The sequence below is a fragment of the Plasmodium vinckei genome (assembly GCF_900681995.1).
Source record: "Plasmodium vinckei vinckei genome assembly, chromosome: PVVCY_10".
NCBI lineage: Eukaryota > Apicomplexa > Aconoidasida > Haemosporida > Plasmodiidae > Plasmodium > Plasmodium vinckei.
The window spans coordinates 792,173-813,765 of NC_051302.1; the positions used below are offsets into that span (position 1 = coordinate 792,173).

At 24.2% G+C, this 21,593-nt stretch overlaps 9 protein-coding genes across 9 annotated transcripts; 6 read left to right on the plus strand and 3 right to left on the minus strand.

Annotated features, from left to right (window-relative positions):
* Nucleotides 1-1,179: 1,179 nt before the first annotated feature.
* On the plus strand, nt 1,180-1,414 carry PVVCY_1002020 (CPW-WPC family protein; the record flags this gene model as incomplete). The annotated part of the gene is made up of 2 exons (XM_037634447.1): nt 1,180-1,231; nt 1,353-1,414. 2 exons carry the CDS (start codon nt 1,180-1,182, stop codon nt 1,412-1,414), a joined length of 114 nt encoding a protein of 37 aa, XP_037490544.1.
* A 201-nt stretch (nt 1,415-1,615) lies between these two features.
* On the plus strand, nt 1,616-3,849 carry PVVCY_1002030 (CPW-WPC family protein; the record flags this gene model as incomplete). The annotated part of the gene is made up of 13 exons (XM_008625654.2): nt 1,616-1,773; nt 1,856-1,956; nt 2,043-2,134; nt 2,233-2,271; nt 2,362-2,377; nt 2,461-2,546; nt 2,682-2,750; nt 2,836-2,944; nt 3,026-3,091; nt 3,233-3,294; nt 3,440-3,542; nt 3,625-3,678; nt 3,773-3,849. The coding sequence occupies 13 exons, from the start codon at nt 1,616-1,618 to the stop codon at nt 3,847-3,849; spliced, it is 1,032 nt and encodes a 343-aa protein (XP_008623876.2).
* A 1,403-nt stretch (nt 3,850-5,252) lies between these two features.
* Nucleotides 5,253-7,490, plus strand: PVVCY_1002040 (transcription factor with AP2 domain(s), putative; the record flags this gene model as incomplete). Its single annotated transcript, XM_008625655.1, has 1 exon — nt 5,253-7,490. One exon carries the CDS (start codon nt 5,253-5,255, stop codon nt 7,488-7,490), a length of 2,238 nt encoding a protein of 745 aa, XP_008623877.1.
* Nucleotides 7,491-8,267: 777 nt separating this feature from the next.
* On the minus strand, nt 8,268-9,911 carry PVVCY_1002050 (apicoplast ribosomal protein L15 precursor, putative; the record flags this gene model as incomplete). The annotated part of the gene is made up of 1 exon (XM_008625656.2): nt 8,268-9,911. The coding sequence occupies one exon, from the start codon at nt 9,909-9,911 to the stop codon at nt 8,268-8,270; it is 1,644 nt and encodes a 547-aa protein (XP_008623878.2).
* A 918-nt stretch (nt 9,912-10,829) lies between these two features.
* PVVCY_1002060 (protein archease, putative) lies at nt 10,830-11,462 on the plus strand (the record flags this gene model as incomplete). The annotated part of the gene is made up of 1 exon (XM_008625657.1): nt 10,830-11,462. The coding sequence occupies one exon, from the start codon at nt 10,830-10,832 to the stop codon at nt 11,460-11,462; it is 633 nt and encodes a 210-aa protein (XP_008623879.1).
* Nucleotides 11,463-12,964: 1,502 nt separating this feature from the next.
* Nucleotides 12,965-16,084, plus strand: PVVCY_1002070 (conserved Plasmodium protein, unknown function; the record flags this gene model as incomplete). The annotated part of the gene is made up of 1 exon (XM_008625658.1): nt 12,965-16,084. The coding sequence occupies one exon, from the start codon at nt 12,965-12,967 to the stop codon at nt 16,082-16,084; it is 3,120 nt and encodes a 1,039-aa protein (XP_008623880.1).
* A 101-nt stretch (nt 16,085-16,185) lies between these two features.
* Nucleotides 16,186-17,322, minus strand: PVVCY_1002080 (transcription initiation TFIID-like, putative; the record flags this gene model as incomplete). The annotated part of the gene is made up of 3 exons (XM_008625659.1): nt 16,186-16,380; nt 16,468-16,557; nt 16,642-17,322. 3 exons carry the CDS (start codon nt 17,320-17,322, stop codon nt 16,186-16,188), a joined length of 966 nt encoding a protein of 321 aa, XP_008623881.1.
* Nucleotides 17,323-18,353: 1,031 nt separating this feature from the next.
* Nucleotides 18,354-19,253, plus strand: PVVCY_1002090 (conserved Plasmodium protein, unknown function; the record flags this gene model as incomplete). The annotated part of the gene is made up of 1 exon (XM_008625660.1): nt 18,354-19,253. The coding sequence occupies one exon, from the start codon at nt 18,354-18,356 to the stop codon at nt 19,251-19,253; it is 900 nt and encodes a 299-aa protein (XP_008623882.1).
* Nucleotides 19,254-19,661: 408 nt separating this feature from the next.
* Nucleotides 19,662-21,354, minus strand: PVVCY_1002100 (peptide chain release factor 1, putative; the record flags this gene model as incomplete). Its single annotated transcript, XM_008625661.2, has 8 exons — nt 19,662-19,799; nt 19,931-20,039; nt 20,123-20,187; nt 20,289-20,423; nt 20,505-20,651; nt 20,731-20,781; nt 20,876-21,055; nt 21,277-21,354. The coding sequence occupies 8 exons, from the start codon at nt 21,352-21,354 to the stop codon at nt 19,662-19,664; spliced, it is 903 nt and encodes a 300-aa protein (XP_008623883.2).
* Between the last annotated feature and the right edge of the window lie 239 nt (nt 21,355-21,593).

Genomic DNA, 21,593 nt, shown 5'->3' on the forward strand with positions numbered 1-21,593 from the left:
ATTTAAAAAATTTATATTTCTCTAACAATTAAATGGCATGCATGTGTATCCACGGGTGTACACTCCACTATTTCATTTGCTTGCATTTGCATCGTATTTTTTTTTTCACTTTTTTTACTCTCGAACTTCATATAAAATAGTTTCCCTCCATGGGCGGCAAAACATTTGCAATCCTCTACATGGTCGTGAACCCAAATTGCAGCAAACTAGCCACATGTACATTCATGAGCCGTACTAAATGTATTTTTAAAAATTCACAGAAAAGGTAATAATATGAAGAAATGGAATAATTTTACTTGGTAATTTTTTATCTAGCCATTTTTTATTTATTTTTTTTTATGAGCTAGCCATTTTGTAACTAAATTTTGGTATCACATATTATGCATTAATCCCATTTTAATCGCAAAGGTGTATCTAATAATTTGAAAAAATGAACTACAAGTCCTTATGTTGCATTATAGGGGGTAGGGTTTTCCACTTTCTATTATGTAAATAGTAAAAATGTAAAAAATTATATTTTCAAAAGGTTTATACGTAAAATTATATAATAAAGCAATAGTAAAGGTAGTGGCATGGTTAGAGACATATTTATAAACACATCAATTTTTTAAGAGGTCCCTTTTGTATTGTTATGGAGGAGTGTTATTATGGAGGAGTTTTATACTTTGCTGAAGCATAAGGTGTGATGCATTTTTAATAAATATCCACACGTTTTAAATATTATATTAAAGAGAAACATTTAGGGGATATAGAAAATATATGGATTTTCTCGTTATATGAAAAATTGTTTATTTTGTATATTTTTCACAGTTTTAATTGTAAAATAAATTTTAAAAGTTACTAAATTAATTAAAATAGTTCTAAGTATTAATGTGTGTTTGTTAAAGTAGGTAAGTGTATGTACATATGGAACTTAATAAATACGATCATTTTCTTTTTCCCCTATATATATATATTAAAATAATTTCAAAACAAATTATTATAATGTAAGATGTATTATATAGCTAAAATTGAAATTTTTTAAGAACGAAATTGTTAATATAGTTAAGCAACAGATAGATTAGTGCAACCTCTCTTGTTCTGCCTATCTGTCTATCCATCCATCTTTTTTCTTTTTTTTTTTTTTTCTTTTTCTTCCTCACAAGTTTGAAATTAAAAATTTGTTTCTTTCTATCGAACATGGTTCGAAAGTTGTTTTTTTGGTTTCTCTCTATTTTGACATTAAAGAATGGTTGATAAAAAGAGAAAAAAAATAAACAAATACATATTTCCATTTTTTATAACTTTATAATAATAGAATGTCTAGTCATATAATGAAATATAAAAAAAATTCACATAAATTTTATTTGCAGTTTATTCCCAAAATAATGCAATCTGTCAAAGGGATTACTCGTATAATTATTTTTCATTTTAAATTTTGTAAATTACATATATACATTCATTATGTTTGTCTAGAAAATATGATAAAAACAAATAAATGATACCCCAACTATCTTCTACATTTTCCATATTTTTTTTTGCTTCCTGGAAAGACAAAATTGTGCAGAAGGTATTTTAAAATATAAAAAAATGTATACATAAATATATATATATATATTATAGGGTTTATTATTTTATGTATATATTTTTTATTTTTCAAGGATGGACAAAATTAAGTAACACCGAAGAATGTATATCGCCGTTGTCTTACAAAGGACCTTGTCCCCGTTTTCTTACATTAGAAAATAATATAAAAAAAAAAAAAATATTAGAGAATCATTGTAACATTTACTGGTATATATTTTATGCATAGACTACCTGGTTTTACTTAAACATAAGAATATTTTTCTATTTCTATTTTTATTTTTTTTTTAAGGCCTTGTAAGAATGAATGTGAAAAAGATTATTCGGTGCAATGCCCCGAGAAATGGGGACCTGAAGACGAAAAAAATTGCCACCCATTGGGAACGTATGAAGGTACAAAAGAATAAGAAAGTAAAAAATAATAATATTTATACAGAATAATAATTATATATTAATTTATTACATTAAATAAATTATAGGATCATGCTTAGTTACCCAAGACTTCTCAAACTTTACTGATAAGCAAAAAGAAATATGGAGTAACAAATGTGCAACCACTTGGCCCTGCAAGGTTATATTTTTTAAATATTGTAAAGACTAATATAAAATAAATATATTATTATTTAAAAAGTTTTTAAAATAAATAATTTTTCACTATCTTTTTTTAAGAAAACGTGTGTAAAGGATTATTCAAAACAGTGTCCACAAGTAATACATAAAAATCGAACAAGTTTTAATATGCAATTATTATAGCTACATTTTTTACCTTATTATTTTCACTTTTTTTTAATTTTATAGGAATGGGTTAAAGACAGTAAGTACAACCCATAGACAAAAATAATTTTAAAAATAAATATTCATGTGCTATTTTTAAATTTTTTAATTTAAAAAAAAAAGATGATGGGACGTGCTATGCTCAAAAGAATTATGTTGGGCCTTGTTTATCAAGGGCATCCTTAATAAATTTCGATGAAGATATGAAAGTTAAATTATTGAAAAAATACAAATTTGTTACACGCTCTAAATATATAGCATTGCCTATTCTCATAGCTAATAATGTTTTGCATAAACTCATTTATTTTATAAACATTGTGAATTTTATAAATTGACACCTTTAGGTTGCCTTTGAAAAACTTTGCATGGTAACCTACCCATGCTTACGGAATTGTAAAATGGATGAAAACGATGTAACTATAAAAAATGTTGAAAATGTACATTATAATTGGAAAAGAATATGCGATAATTTATTTTATTTTTTTCGAATTATTATAGCCCTGTCCAAAAAATTGGATATTAAAATCAAACTATTTAGGAAACCCTGAAAGTTGTCTTCCCCCCGATAATTACAGTGGCCATTGTGGGGAGCAAACACAATTCATTGGTATGTCAAAATAAGTTGTAAACATTTATTTATATTTGTGTCGATTTACATATTCTCAAATTAAAATAATATTCTTTGAAGGCATCGATTCGAATTTAAAAGAGACCATGGAATATGAATGTGGAATAAAATGGTCATGTGCTGACGGTAAATAAAAAAAAAAAAAAAAAAAAAAAAGCTAGCTAGCCATATGACTAGCTATATATTTTTTTTTTTGTGTGTATGATATAATAATATATGAGCTATCCTATGATTGAAATTTATGATTTATTTCATTTTCAATTGTAGAACATTCAACTTTTATTAATTATGACGAATTTTGTCCAGAAAATTGGACAAAAAATGGATCGGTAAAACAAAAATATCAAATAAGTTTACTTAAATTGAAGAGAGATTTATTTTTACACACACTAAAATGGTGGTTTCATAAAATATATTTTTCAAGGCTTGTAAGTTTTTATTAATTATTCCATTTGGTTGTTCATTTTTTTTTAGCACTGCATTGCACCCTTGGATTATTTCGGGCCTTGTTCAAAAAAAAAATTATTTGAAGGATTTACTTTGGATATTAAAAAGGCATATGCAGAAGAATGTGACAGTTAGATTTTTGTTTTTCTTAAAGCAGTATACAAATGAAATAAATCCCATAGTTAATTTTGTTCACATTTTTACACTTTCAGTCGATTGGCCATCCTTTAGCAAGCTTGTACCAAATACACTTCCAAAAATACAGAGTAAGCAAATAAAAAATGTAGAAGAACAAGCATTATTTAAAAAAGTACATATATATATATATATAATTATTTATATGAACATATTTTATGACAGCTTTGAGAAAGAGAAAATATAATTTTGGTGCAGTCGAGCCAATAACTGGGGAGATTGTTTCAAGCCCTGTTATATAAAAATTAAAAAAAGTTAGACAAATAAATGGATAGGAAAATATTGTATGTTGTTTTTATTTCCTCACTTTTGAAAATAAGACTATTTATTTGGTTATATTAAAATATTGTTAATAAATATATATATTTTTTTAGCATAATAATATATATAAATAAATATGTGTAGTTTTGTTTTTTTTTTTTGAGGTTACGTTTTATATTTTTGTTTAAATTTTTTTATTGAAAATGTGTAAAATAATATTCATCAAAATGGTGAAAAGAAAAAAAAATAATAACTTTAGCATAAAAGAGAAATTTGCATTAACTTAATTTAAAACATTGAAATTGTTTTAATGACCTATATGGAGTACTTAATTTGTTTTTTATAAAAATAGGAAAATAAAAAAAAAATAAATAATATTTTCCTATTTATTTTTGTTATTACCTTGATTTTTTATGCACATAGAATTGGGGCTATATTGAAATGTTTGCCTTTTTCGCATGTAAATAAAAAGGGAAAATAAAAGGGAAAATATAAAGGGAAAATAAAAAGGATAGGAAATTTGGATTAACAAAATAGGGAAGCAATGCACTACAAATAAGTAAAGGGTAAACACACAAACAAACAGAATTAATATTGTAGAGCTGAAATATTTTGTTTATACAATATTAATAAATGTGCGTCCATTTATTTCTATAAAAAAAAATATATAAATATTATATAATTTTCATTTAGTGTCTTAATTATTTATTATTCAGTATAACTTTTGGAGCATTACTTTGTGTATGCATGTATTTTTTTTATTTAAATTTTTTTTTACATAAAATTGAGTTCATATTTTCCCGTTTTTTACATACATTTTTTTTAATAATAGAAAGGAAAATTAATTCTTAAAAAAAAAAATAATGTTTTAAAAATACTGAGATTCTCTATACCCTTCATGATAGTGTGTAAAAAATATATTTTTTTTTATTTATTTAATTTTTATGTACTATTTAAAAAGGGGGAGAAAAATATATAGAACATGGAAAATGATAATGGAAAAATTGAGAGTATATAATTACTAAGAGTGAAAAAAAAAGAAACAAGTATATGTACACGCGTACGCATGGTTATGCATAAACTTGAAATAAAAAAATAAAAGTAAACAAGCTTAAGTTTTCATGCATTCATATAGCAGACATTGAAAAGGTGTACTTACTACACTAATATGTAATTATGCTTTGAAAATAAAGTATGTTTAATATTTTTTTGTTTTTTAATTTTTATGCAATTTACTATTTTGTGTACGCCTATTTATTTTCCACGTGTTGGCTTATGCCCAATTTAGCATTACCAATATTTTACAATTTTCCAAAATATTTAAAAAAAAAAAAAAAAAAATACTACTTAATATTTATTCTCATGTATACATCACTTCAAAGAAATGAATACACAGTTTGAAAATTTCGATGAACTACTAAAAGATTTAGATTTAAAAAATTATGTGAGTTTTGTAAAAAAGTGCTTTAAAAATGGAATAAAAAAAAATGAAGAAAATATATGTTCTCAAGACTTGCGAAATTTAGCAAAATGTTTACCTCGAGTTTCAGGGGTTTGGTATGACTTACATAAAAATAGTTGGGAGGCAAGATGGTCTGAAGGAGCAAAATCTGCAAGAAAATATTATTCTGTTCAGAAATTTGGATTTCATGAAGCAAGAAAACTAGCTATTAAGACAATAAAAACAAAAGAAATAAATTATATATATAATAGTATTAATGAAGATTTTAATAAGCCATTAAAATGGAATTTAAATAATGATTTTCTAGAAATTAATCATGACCCAACTATAAATTTAAAAAAAAAATATAGAACTACAAATTGTAAAATTAAAGAAATAAAAATTAAAAAAGATTTAATTGGTATTGAAAATTATAGTAATACAAATATTGGAAAACGATTAAAAAATGTAAAAAAAAATAATTCAACTTTTATTTGTTCTTTACAAAATGAAAATTACTATGAAAATGATGATACACAAATCGATACAACTAATTGTACTATTAAAAATATCGATGAAATAAATAGCCAATGTAATAATAAAATGGATATACTTAATTATAAAAATGATTTATGTATTGATAATGATGATACAAATATTACACTAAATGAATCTGCTTCTTTGAGTTCAAAAGACACAGCTTTATTTATTCCAAAAAATAAAATCCATGGAAAAAAAGAAATAAAAAGACAGAATGTTATATCACCATTAGGTAATACTAATACTAGCATTAATAATAAAAATGGAACTACTCTTATTTCTTCAGACATGTTATATAAAAATGAAAAATATTCTGAAAGTGCAAGCAATTTTAGTAGTATAGTTAAAGTGACAGACGATACTATTCCTTATGGTGAAAACAATGACCATTTTGAGTGTAGTGGTAGATCCATTTCAGTAATCCCAGAAAAAAATATTGTAAGTTACAAAAATGTTAAAAAAAATAATAATACAATAAATTCTGAACATATATCTTCAGTATCAAACTGTAATAAAAAAATGGGGCCTAACAATATAAGTAAAGAAAAGTGTAGTAGTAAAAATAGGGATACCATAAAAAATGATATTTTTTCAAAAAAAAAAAAAAAAAATATATTCGAAACACAAAATGAGCAAAATTTTAATAATAGTAATAACAAAATGAATGTCACAAAATCGGGAATTATAGAAAATGTTGAAGACTGTCTTAATCTTAATATTTCTACTATAGACAAAAATTTTATTAATCCAATAATCAACTCTCAAAGTAATAAAGTTCCATCATTTGAATATTCAGATGAAATAAATTGTTTAAGAGATGATGTACCATATGGTTGTAGCAACCATCTCTATATAAAAAAAAATGTCGATTTTTCAAATTTACAAACACAATATGATTTAGGTGAAAATAAAAAAAATAAATTTTCTGAATTAGCATTAATAAATATAAAAAATGAAAAAAAATCTGTAACTGTAATTTCTCCCCATGAAACAAACAAGTATGAAGATCTTTGTAAAGATGAGGATATAGTTAGCAAATACAATTGTAGAGGTAAATGTACAAACATATTTAAACGGAAATATAATAAAATGGTTGATGATTCATCTACTAGTGAACTAGCCATATCTGATAAAAATCAGTCAAATATAAATGGCTGTTTCAATGGAAACACGTATGGATTTACTGATAATGGAAATGAAGGTAACAAGAAAAATGATGATCCTACAAATTTTGATAAAACACCCAAATTACGTAAAAAAAATAAAGGATCTAATAATTTTTGTGATAAAAAAAATAATTATAATGGTGAATTAAATTTAAAAGATTCTATACATTCAGATACTTTACACATTTTCAAAAATGCAATAAATTTATTATTGAATGATTTAAAATATAAATGTATACCTAATTTTGATAAAAAAATTTTGAATATAATTGAAATAATAGATAATCATACAAATTATGTAAATTCAACTTTTAATGAAACATTTTTAATAACTTATGTTCATTTATTTGATACTTGTGTATCCAATAATATTTTACCTAGCCAAATGGATCCTAAAATTCAAAAAATATTTTGCAATGCTTTGATAGCATTTCACATTTTGTTGTTTAATTTTCAACGATCTAAAAAATATTAGTAATACCAATGCTGGTTGACACTCAGATTTTTACTTGTGTCTTTACGAACAAATTAAATCTTAAATAAAAAATTTTTAATTTAAAATATAAGTTTCAAAGTTATATATTGTAAATACAACTTTAACAAAATTATGTGCATATATACTTGAGTATATATTTGCTCGTGTGGAATATGCACGACTTGGTGAGCTGTCATACTGTAGTAGCATGAAGACTCACTACTTAAAAAAATAACAATAATAATAAATAAATGAATGAATAAGCAATAACAAGTAAACTTGTCGAATAAGCAGACAAAACGAAGAAATAAATTTAATGGTACCGACGCATATATTCAAAAATATAAGCGTTCACAAAAAAATAGTAAATAAATAATAACAAAATTAACTACATATATATAACCTTTTGTTTTTAAACGGATATACATTATCCTTATTAATTCATCGTTTTTTCATTTAAATATTTATGGTTGTGCATATATATAATCACATGGGAATGTGTAAAATATTTATAATTAAAATGCTTTTTTTTTTTTCATAAATCCGGCCTATGAAATTAGTAGAATGTACACATGTGTGTGCTCGTTTTCCTATTAATTTGGCTATTAATTATGAACATTTTTTCCCCCCAATATTTGTTTTTTTTATATGATTAACTAGCTATATCACCTTATAATGACCTTTTTTTTATTAATCGTTCAGAATATTTACTTAAAAAACATGCACAAAAGCTAGCTATAATTTAAAAAGTTTTTTTTTTTTTTTTTTTTTTTAATTTTATGATTTTTCCACCGTTTCCTTGGAATTTTCACCACTCATTTTTATCGTCTTCAACCAATACATTTTTCTTTCATATTTTGATGGTTTTCCTGAAAAAACAATTCTTCTTGGAATTCGGTTTAAATCTTTATCATCTGGATTATACTCTGAATATACAATATCTTGAGTATTTTTTTTTAACAATAGACATCTTCCACCATTTTTTATAATTTCTCGTGCGGCTTTTACTGTATATGAATGTGCTTTAAGGATAACATTTTTTGCATAAAATTTGAAATCATATCCATTTTTCATTTTAAATTTTTTTAAATTACATCCAACAACTTTTATTGGATGTCTTCTTTTATATTTTCCTATTCTAAGACCTAATTTATCAATAACATTCCAATCGATTTCTAAAAATGATTTTTCTCCACTTCTTGTATATGCTAAATTAATTAAATTTAATGAAATTAATTCATAATCATATCTATTAAATCTATGACCATGCCCAAGGGGAGCCGAAACAAATTTTGGTAATTTTCTATATAATGGTGTTTGTCCACCTTCAAAACCTATAGGTATTGAACCACCACTTCTACTTTTTTGTCCTTTCATACCTCGTCCACATGATCCTCCTCTTTTACTTCCAACCCCTCTTCCTTTTCTTTTTTTTTTTTTTTCACCTAAAGATGGTAAATTTGATGGTGTAAAAAAAAATTCGTTTTCTTCTCGATTTCCACCAACTACTGTTGATTCCCAATATACATCTGCTTTTAATTTCATACCATTTATTAGTGGATATATAGCTTGTGGCCAACTTCTTTGTGTTAGGTCCCATACTAATGGTGTTTTGGTTTGTTCATATAGATTATCCATAATTTGTTTAATACCTAATTTTATAGCTTCTTCTTGATATTTTATATTTATTTCATTTTTTTTTTTTTCGATATCTTGTCTTAATTTAACAAATAATTCATTTTTTTCATCAAAAATTAAATATCGATTTTTATTAATCTTTTCAATTTCTTTTAATATAGGTTCAATTGCTTCTTCTTGTTCTTTTAAAACTTTTTGTAAAAAATCTCTTTGTTCATCATTATATGGTGATTTAAATGTTCCATTCTTTATACTTTCTTCAAGTTGTTTAAATTGATCTCTTCGTAATTTCATTTTTCTACTTAACAGCATTTTATATTTTAAATCAATCATTTTTTTTTCTTCCTTCAATTCTTTAAACATTGTATTTGCTCTTCCTATTTTTAAACTCCCATCTAACATAGAACCAAAAATAGCCTTTATTTCATCTTTTTCATTTATATCGGTGGAATTATTCGATTTTAAAGTATCACTTTCCTTTGAAGCATTATTTTTCAATCTATCATCTATAGCATGTGTAATATTAAATTGTCTTTTCACTTTTCCTAACAAACTATTAATTGTATTTATTGTATTATATTTTTCTTCAACTTCTTCTTCTTTAAATATATTTAAAGGTTCTTTTTTTTTTGTAATATTTTTTTTTGCTAACTTATTTCTTATTTCATATTTATTTATTAAATTAACACAATTCCCTTTTTTTAAATTTATAATATATCCATTTATAAATATACATTCCCAAAATAATATAAAGAGAAAGAATATCAACCCCATTTTATTCATACCATTTTATATTTATCCTTAAAAATCCAAATGAGAAAAAGGGGTTATATATATATACTAGTAAACAATAATGCTTGCTTGTTCATCTTAATTTCATTCACTTTCTCTTTACATTTTCAATCCTTCATTTGTTTGTGTGGGCAGGGAAGTATATAATATATATGAATGTGTAGTTTATTTCTCCTGATTAACATGACCGTTCATTCTTTCCATGCTCATGTATATTATTTGTTTTTTTTTTTTTTAATTCAAATTATTATTTATTCAGTTTATTGGCTACTGTTTTCTTATTATTTATTGTTTTTTTTTCTTTTCATCCTGAAGCATTATTAAAAATTTTCTGTTCAGGCAAAAAAATATACTTTTAGGTGTGTTAAGAACAAAACAAGTATCATCAAAATGAATTGACCCTAAATTTTATTAACATGACAGGTTATATTCAAATGTACCTGAATATGTCATGTAAAAATTTATATGTATGGAATTCTTTTGAAAAAAACAAACTCTTAGCACACTTCAAATACATGAAGAATTGGAAATACTCATTAAATGACAAAGGGGAAAATAAATGAGTTTTTAAACTTTTTCATAATATACTTCATGCTTATTTCAAAATTTTTATTCAAATTTTTTTTACTTTTTTTAAATAAAAATATTAAAATAACACGAATTTTTATATGCCTATAATTAGATTTTACTTTTTATTTTTGCAAAATTTTCTGCTAATTTTGTCGCTTCCAATTTTTGCCACCTTCTCAGTTCAACTGTTTCCTAAATGGCTAAAAATGTGACGTCGGAATTATAAAATTTTTTACTACATATATACATTTTTTTAATTAAATTTTATTATTATTTTTTTTTTATTTTTTATGAAGCTATCCTCATATGTGACTGTATAAATAAAAAGAAAAAAAACCAATGGGTGATCTCCCAAATAACAAAATAATATCTCTACCCCAGAGAAACCGAAGAAGGATAAATAGAAATTATATTCACGAAGAAAGTGAACCAGAATATGAAAATGAAATCAAAGAAAATGAAATCAAAGAAAATGAAATATCTAATGATGAAGCAATTGATCAAGATATTATAAATGATAACGAAGTATACGACATAAATTTAAATAAAAATTATAAATATGAATACCTTGATCATACTGCTGATATAATTTTACATAGTTATGGAGATAATCTTAAGGAAGCATTTGAATCTGTATGTATTTCATTATTCAATTACATGTGTGATTTAAACAATGTCGAATTAAAAATGAAAAGAAAGATATCCATAAAAGGAGATGATTTAGATGATTTACTTTTTAAGTTTTTAGTTGAATTCCATTTTTTATATGGTAACGAATATTTTATTTGTAAAACTGTTGATATAACTATTTTTGACATGGAACAATTTTATATTGAAGCTTATGGATATGGTGAATTATTTTCTACATATAAGCATGAATGTGGAACAGAAATAAAAGCCATAACAAAACATGAAATAAAAATTGTGTCGGATGATAACTCTTGTGAAGTTTATGTATTGGTTGATATATAACAAAATTAAGAGGGGATTATAAGATGACGAAGAATCAGACAATTATATCTCAGCATAATTATAATGCTATCCTTTGTATATGAAGCAATTTATGAAATAGTTGGGTATAATTAGTATACCCATTTTTCAACACAAAACCCGTATAATACATATTCACTTTAACGATGATATTATACACACTATTTTGAAAGAAAAATAACTCACTATTGTATCCTTACTTTTTAATTTTGCTTTTTTTAACGTATTATTTGTTCACAATTTTGCAAAAATTTATTCGCGAAATTGTGTGTCCCTTTTTACATGCATATACATGTTTATTCATTTGTTTTATTTTTGTATTTATTTGAACATATTAAAACTTATCCAAATTTATTCTTAACTACACGATTAATCGTTTGTATTGAATCTAACCATGTGTCGTTCCCTCTTATTCACACAACACCAAGCACTAATACGAAGTGCTTTTCTTTGGTTGTGTTTTCATAATGTTCTTCTCACTGATTAATTAAAAAAAAGAAAAAAAGAAAAGAAAATGGGTAATATAAATGGGGAACAAAAAATTACTATTTAAATTATCTATTTTCACTTAAATAAGAAAATTTTGTGTTTATTGAAAAAAATCAGAATTACATTGGTTTTTGCACAATGTGTCAACTTGGGAATATATGTCCACTCCCAAATAATTAATTTGGTGTAATACATTTTTCGAAGCATCATGTATTACATCATTTTCAATTTTAAAACTTTATTTAAAAAAATAAATACGGCATAATATCATTTATAAATATATGAATATTTTATAGCTTGTCCATTCTGTTCTTTTCCCTTTTCTAAATTTGAATGATAACTTTGATCTCTATAAAGGCTTTTGTAAATTCGCCAATTACAAATAATTTCGTATTTTTTTATGAACATACAATATTTTTTTTCGTAATTTCATAAAAACCTTGCTTGTTCAGAAAAAAAAAGAAAATATAATTATGAATAAAATAATGATGATAAACAAAATGAATATGGTGTGTGTAGCATATAAAAGGAAATTCTAAAAATATTGTTAACAATTAAAAAGCTTAATATTTTGGTGTTTGCACTTAAATTATACCTAGATAATAAAAGATGGAAAAACGATATATATGTATACACATTTACAAATATAAAAAATACATATAATATTTATGTGTGTTATATAATTATGCATGCGTATGTGTTTACACACTCTCTTGTTCAGATTATTTATCATTTTCCTTAACCATTATGAAAAAAAAAAAAATAGTAGCGAAATAAAAAAAAAATATTAACAAAGTTGGTGACAAGCCAAAATGCCAGAATATGTAACAAATTTGTAAAAGTATCATTGTTATTGGGGAAAAAATAAATCAAAGCATATAAATAAATATAATTAAGTAAAAGAAAATAATATACAAATAAAATATAAGGTGAAAGTAGAAGAAAATAAAAATACATGCCTGTATTTGTATATACATGGATAAAAACGCCTAAAAATGGCACTTAAAAAGCGAACAAACAATAACAATAACAAAAGTGTAATTGTTGATTTGAGAAAAAACACAATTCTAACAGAAACCTCAAATACTAAAATTAAAAGGAAAAAAAAAAAAAATGAAAGGCTTCCAGATTTTTCATGTTTACAAAAATTGATATACGAACAAAAGAAGGACAATTTTGTACATTTATTTTCCTTTAATGATCCAAAAATTAAAGAGAAAATTGACAAATTTAATAGTATACTTGAAAACAGAAAAGAACATTATAGTAGTGAAACAAAGAAAGAAGACGTAATAGCTAAAAATTTTTGTGAGACATCAACATTTGGTTATACATTTATTGATAAAATTCAAAACCTTCCAAATCAAGATGATATAAATGATTTAATACAGCATGATGAAGAAGAAGACGGGGATGAAGATTACTCAGACGAAGGAAATGAAACAGAAGGTCAAGGAAACGAAAGGGGAGGAATAAAAAGACGGAATGATATTTCAGATAAATATATTTCAGACGAGAAAAATGGAAAAGAAAAGGATGGACATTATGGTGATAATAATTCTACTTATAGTAATAATAATAATAATCAATGGAATGAAAACAACATTTTTAATAAACAATGTATAGTAAATATGAAAAAAAAAGATAAAATATTAGATCAATTAAAATCGACATTTGATGAGTTCAAAATAAATACTCTTACCATTCAACAAAAACCAATTAGTGTGATAGATGAAAATGGAAAAGAAAAAAAAAAATTATTTATTTTTAATATGAATAATAATAATGGTGGGAAAAATAAAAATGAAAAAAGACGAATTCAAATTATATACGATAAAAATGAAAATACAAATTTACAAGGAAAAACACAAAATGAGACAAATAAAAATACAACAGTTGATAATCCATTATGTAACAATGAACAAACAAAAGAACCAGAAGAAAATATAATAGAATTAATAAACAAAATAAATGATCAAAAAGAATCTTATTTATATTTTGCAGTTAAAGATAATAAATTATTATTAAATAAAAATAATGATTATTTTAGTATTATGATGCATTATTTATGTGAAAGATCAATAGACACAAATATACAAATGCTATATTATATTATTATGAAGCCACGAAATATGGATATGTTGCTTTATTTAATTTTAACTTATTATAAATTTTCATTTGCAGATATATTAGAACAATTTGAAAATATATCAATTAATAATATTATTGAAAGTGCATTTGAGGAAATATCTCTTTATGATTATTATTATTATTTTTTTCACACTCTTGAAGTTTCACATGAGCAATACTATATGTCATTAGAATTATTTAATGGAATGAAATTAATGATAAATAAGTATAACTTTTTTTTGAATAGAATGCATCGAAATTCGATTTTTGCAAAAGCAAAGTTTGTTTTAGGTATGGGTGATATACAAAATGTCAAAGACGTTTTCTTACCTCGATCTTCCCCAATTCAAAATCGGGAAAATGGAAATTGCAAAAAAAACCAAGTACCAAATAAAGAAGTAGACAAAAAAGAGGAAGAGGAGGATGACGATCCAAATGGGTTGAATCGAAAAAATGGAACATTACAATATATATTAAACACAAAAATGGATTTTATAAACTATCAGCAAAATAATTTTTTTAGTGAGACACATTGGAATGAAATTGATAATTATAATCATTTGAGTAGTTTAGATAAGTTGGTATATTTTACAAAAGATTTATATTATAAATTTACAAAAAAAAATATTAAAAATAAATTAAAAGAAATAACATGTGAACAAAAACATTATGACAAGGTACAAATAATTGAACATTGTAAAAAAAATATTCCAGCATATAAAAAAAATGTACAATATATGAACTTCTTAGGAGTATATTCTCATTCTTTTATTTGGCAAATATATTGTACACAATTAGAAATATTTTGTGCATTAAAATTTAAACGGATTCATTCTATAAATACGGGTAGCAATTCACAATTAGAGAAGTTAAAAGAATTTTTTTGCGAGCCTAGTAGAGAGCATACAAAAAAAGAAACAAAACTTGTTAGTACCAATTTAAATGAAATTGAAAATTATAAAAATGGTTGTAGACATATTTATGATCTAAAACAGATCGAAAAAGAAATGAATACAAGTCTTGAAGTTTTAAAAAATTATGTTGAAAAAAATAAAATCGAAAATATATTTTTTCCAATTTCAATTGAAATAGAAAATGAACTAGTAGAAAAAACAAAATATATAAATGGGACACCATTAAATGAATTTATATATAATGAATTTTTATCAGGAATTGATTTGAAATTAAGAGTTTTTAAATTAAAATGTATAATGATAAAGATTATAAAAATGATATTAAAATTGTTAGATTTAAATATTTTAATTACATTAAAATGTTCAAGAATATTCCTTAAAGAAGATAGTTTGATTTTAAATATTGGAGGGCCATTAGGTTTACTTTCAAAGGAGGCTCTTGATTTTGTTCTCTATAATATTGATGAAACTATTGCTATTAAAACGTATAGTAAAAATATATTTTATTATATTCCTCCTGAAGTTAAAGCAAATCTCAAACAGTTTAATTCGGGACTCACTGCTCATCCAAACATAAAATCAATAGGTGACAATATTTCAAACAATTTTCAACCCAATATAAATACAAATTATTGTAATGCTTTTTATTTTCAAGATCAGGTGAAATTACAAAAAGCATATTCCTATATGGTTGGTAAAATATTTGAAGAAACCCTTATCGATACATTTACAGGAGATAAATTTGATTATTTAAATTTTGATGAAGAGATTAAAGACTTTTTAATGTGTTGTTTGGAAAAAAATGTTGAAAATAGAGAGCCACTTGAAAAGTTATTGAATCATAAATGTTTTTCAGATTGTTTTGATCTATATATAAACATCTATGATGATAATATTAATTCATATAAAAATGATAAAGAAAAGGCAATCCGATTAAAGGATTTGAATTATATTAATAATTTTGATTATAATATATTTACAATTCCTTCAGATCATTCGTCGGCTGACTTTTCTTTTTCTGATTCTAGACAGCTCAACACGTCGAGTCAGTACACCGTCTCGAACTCGTAGTGAACTGGCAAGTACAAAAAAAATGAGGGGAAAAAATGGGAAAAAAAATGAGAGAAAAAAAAATGAGAAAAATTAGACAAAAATGGACAGAGCCGATCGAACTAATGCTGAGACCTGCTTTTAATTAGATAAGGTAACAATATGTCGATACATCTCTTCAGATTATCGTAGCTCTTTCCTCCAGTTAAAGTTATATTCCCTGTCGAAAAAATACTGGCAGATACAACATCAGCTTTACTTTTACTTGTCTCAACTGTAGGCCTATTGGTACACCAGGCATATGAGCTATCATTTTGCTTAAAAAAATGAGGAAAAATGAAAAAAAATGAAGAAAAACGAAAAAAAAAGAAAGAGAGCAGAACATGTTATAGAGGAAATATTACTTCATTAAATTCAGATGAGTTATTATTATCATCGTTGGTCAAGGCAATTTTCACTTTGCAGGCAGGAAAGACGTTAGGGTCGTAGTCAACCTAAAGTTGTAAGCGGTGAAAATGGTGAACATGTATAAAATTGTAAAAGTTTTTCCCATTATATAGTGATATTAGCAAACTTACACTTTTATAATACTGAGCAAATAATGGAAGAACAATTGAGAATCCCACATTATATACAGCTAATATATTTGTAATGGCTATTTTTTTTAGTTTAATATTTTTAAAATTTAATTGTTTTAATTTTTTTTCAACTTTTTTCATTGCTATTTTGCATGCTTCAATAGAATTATTTCCTGTGCATATAATTTTACCATTTGAAAAAATTGAAACATTAATAACTAGTTTTTCACTAGTATAATCATCTTCATCATTTTTATCGTCAAATGTAGATATACCATCGATATATTTTATTTCAGGAAGGTAATAATTATTAGGGTCTATGTTGATATTAAAATTGGTGTTACTTGGTTGGGTAGGTAGAGGTTTATTTGGATCGTTTTCTATAGCCATACAAACTTCATTTTTATTTTTTTCAGTTTGTGATTTTTCTTTATTTTTAATATGATTAATATATTTTGTCACAGTACTTAAACTAACAGGTACGTCTATACGCATACATTTAAATTCCCTTGGGTTATATACACAATTTGAAAAATGTTTATAAATGCTGTCTAAGTTTAGGGATGAGCATAATATAGCATTCATCGATATATTGTGAACACTCATATTATTTGCATCGTTTATGTATATATTTTTACTTTCATTGTTATTTAATTTTATTTTTTTTACAGCATGTTCCATTGTAAAATCATACCGATTGACTATCAGCAAAGAGGATGAATATGTAAAGAGCAGCTTGCCTTCCTTTCGAAGCGTTTGCTCAAATTGTGAAATTTTGACAAAATATGGAATAAACTAGCCAAAAATGTTTATTTATTTAGTTAGTTTTAAACAGATTGTAACTAAAATATGGAGGTTTTCATTACATTGTGAATGTTTGCAGATTTTTTTTTTTTTTTTTTTTTTTTTGAGACTCAATTTGCAAAAGCTTAAAGGAAAAAATTCTTATTTTATATTTTTTCACTAAACAAAATAAATCAAAAAAAAATCACAAAAAAATTACAAAATTTTTCAAATAATTTCCCAAATAAATATGTGATAATTTTATTTTTAAAAAAAAAATAATGTAGTTAAATATAGAGAAAGCGTAATAAATAAATAAGGAAAGGTATTGACAAATTATACGCGCATGTATTTATTTATATACGTATAAAATAATATCCGCTAATCCATAAAAAGGTATTATGTATATATATAGAGAAATATATAGAAAATGCAAATTAAGGGTATTCAAATTTTTTAACTTAATATTTTTTGCCTTGAACATTTTTGTGCATACCTTTTAAAAAATTTGTTTATTAATTACCCGCTTTGCTGGTTACATCCTATTGTCATTATTTTGTATATTCTTTATTTTTTTATTTTTAATATTTTTTGATATATATACTTTATCAAGGAAGCAAACTGATTACTGTTATTTATTTAAATTTTGTTTCCGTTTTTTTAAATAAATTCAAAAATATATATTATGAATTATTATAATGTGTGGAATATATAAAGAGGGAATGTCAGTTTAGGACTAACATATTTAATCTCACTATTTTATATAAATAATAAAATTACAATAACAATGATAAATAGTATTGACTTCTTAATGGTTTAACTTATAAATATAAACAAGCATAAATAATATAACTTGTCAACCACTTATGCATTTAAAAAAAAAACAACAAGGGGCAAGTTACATTTGTCCATTAAAATCCTACATAAAAATGGAAATCGAAGAAAATAATGAAGAGGAAGAAAAAGAAAAGGTTAGCAAAAGTGGTATTCAACAAGATGAGGAAAACAAAATTAAAATTTTAGAAAAATCGAAAGCAAATGAAAATGATATAAATAATTATGACAAATCGATAAGCCAACTTCAACCCGACGTATCCTATGCCAATAAATTGGAGCATCATCATGAGGGTGACAAGCAGAATGACAACCAGAGTGGCAAAAGTTGTAACGCGTGCGAGTTTTGCGAAGATGTTTGCTCATTAGAATTTTGTAAAAGTTGTGAAGTAAAACGAAAAGAATTATATAATAAATATAAAAGATACAATTTAGAAATATATCAAAATAAATTAAACCGTTCTATTATTTTGAATGCAAGGGTACATAAAAATATTTTAGCCAATGAATATAGAAAAATGAAAGAAGTTCGAGATTTAAGTAAATCAAGTGAAAGTGTCCATACTTTTGATAGTGAATCAAAATGTAAGGAAAAAGAAAAGGAAGACAGTCAATCGGATGATAACAAAAATTGTGAAAATTCAAAAAATGAAAATAGTGATGAAAAAAAAAAAAAAAAAAAATTATTATATTATAGTTATATAAAATATAAAAAAAATTTTACATATTGTGAAATAAAAAGACATTGTAATATAGACGATTGTTGGCTTGTAGCAAATGGGAATGTATATGATGTAACAAATTTTATTGAAGAACATCCAGGGGGTATAAATTGTATATTAAATAAAGCAACTAATGATGTAAGTAGTGATTATTCCTTTCATTCAAAATATGCACAAACAGCTGTTTGGAATCCTTTGAAAATTGGACGTGTTACATCATGCTCCAAAGAATTTGTAGAAGATAAAAGTGCAAGTAATTGTATTTTTATGTAAATCTTCTTTTGTTTATTTTGCTGTTTAACAATATTAGCATATAAAATAATATAATATAAAGTCATAACATCCTTTCCCCCAACATTTTTAATGAATTTCCATTTTTTTTTTTACATTTTTGATGGCATCTCAAAGTTATATTCATAGTTATGTATATATTTATAATAAATGGCTGAAATGTTTATTTGTTTTATTTGATATTTTTTTGTAATTAAATAAATTAATTTGATGTTATTAATACGTCAATATATTTGAGGATATTCATAACAATGTAGTAGCATTTATACCGTATCTTCTTTCTTATTTTTTTTTTGTGAATTTTTAAAAAATGTCGATGATGTATTTATTCATCCACCCCTTAAAAAATCGAACCATTTTAAATACAAACCAAACTATTATTAAAAAAAATTATATGTTAAATAAATGTTCTAGCTTTCCTTTTTCAAAGTACATCAAGTCATATTTACGATTTTTTATATGATCAGTAATGTAGCCCGTAAAAAAGTTGTAAGTCCTTATTCGGTTGCTCCTGTGACATTCTTTCACCTACAAAGGGAAGTAAATCAAAGTGAATACTATATTTACAAATAGTTACATTTACATATGCATCATGCCTCTTTCCATGCAACATTGAAATGTTTTGAAAAAAAAAAAAAAAAAAAAAAAAAAAAAATTACAAATTTGCTTCGCTCATTTTGAAGTTCCTCTTCCTTTTCCCGACTTTGTAAATCATGTATTTTTTGTGTCAATTTTTTCATAGCTATTCTTTTGTTTAATTCTTGAGTTCTGCAAAAGTTTGAGAAAAAAAAAGTTGTATATTTCATTTGCTAATCTAAATTTTCTCAAATGTTCACACAATTTCTTGTAACCTTTCCTCCTGAGATTCTGTTTGGATTCCCGTGGGGATGTGCACAATCCTGACACCGGACTCGATCTAAAACGTAGAAAAATTAGAAAAAGTAGAAAAATTGAAAAATAAAATAGGGAAACAATTTTCTTATCTTTACAAATTTTATTCGTTTGTCGTGCACATACCTTGTTAACATTTTGTCCCCCAGGCTTACTCGATCTAAATGTCATTATTTTTAAATCCTTAGAATTAATTTCATATTTATCTGCATCATCTTGAATGAAAATTGCTATCGTAGCAGTAGACGAGTGAATTTTATCCTAAAAAAAATTTGAAATATGCATAGATAGGTATTGTAAATGTTGTAAATGTTTTTTATTATCATTTTGCTTATGCCCTACTTTTGTCTCATTTTTTGGAATCCTTTTGACTTGGTGAGTCCCAGACTCATTCTTAAAGAGGTCGTATAAACTTATTTCTATTTCTTCCCCATCTTTATTTATTTTTAGATCATTTGGTGATTTTATAATTATCGAATTGGTGACGTCCTTTCATAAAAAATTATGGAAATTGGCAAAAGTTGTTGAAAAATTGACAAAAATGTGTGTTATTTTTTACATTTTTTACCTTGGCAGTTTGAACTGAGCATTTTTTTTTCTCCGCATAGTTTTGATAAGTCTGTAAAAGAAAATGTAAATATGTAGGGATGATCTAACAAAATTATATATTACACTATTAAATGGAACAAAAAGAATAGCAAGATTTTATTTACCTTTTTCAACTCGTTAGACCATAGTTCTGCTTCATCACCTCCAATTCCAGGACGAAATTCAATACGTATATGATTTTTATTTATATTTAAAAAATCATTTTCTTTATTTATATGTAAATTAAATAGACTACTTTTTAAATTTCCATTTCTGTTTAGTTTTATAATACCCCAATTTCCTATCTACAATAAAAAAAATGGATAAAACAAGTGTGGTAAACTATTTTTCATAAACTGTTATGTAGAAAAAGTCATTAATTTTGTTAGCAAGCATTTATGTGAAAGTAAGCTAATGACATGAAGAATGAACTATGTATGTGTTATTAATATGGATATACAATTTTACAAATATTTTTCTCTTTTTTTTTGTCATTTTTTTAATATATTTGGTTAGTCAAACTTACTCGATTTATATAAAAGCTAGACACCAAAAATGGAAAATCAAAAAATAAAATGAAACATAATAAATATGTTATACTCATATACTTTATCATATTATTTTTTCAACTATTTTATATTCTACATATTATTTTTTCAATTTAACATTTTCACTATTTTTTTTTCTACTAAAATGTTACACCATTTTTCTCATTCCAATTTAATTATGGTTTTTCTTTTTTTAAATTATATCTAAATTTTTTTTTTAATAAAAATAAAGTTGGTATATTATAAAACAAAGAGATACACAAAAATGTATAAAATGTTTAAACAAAAAGAATAC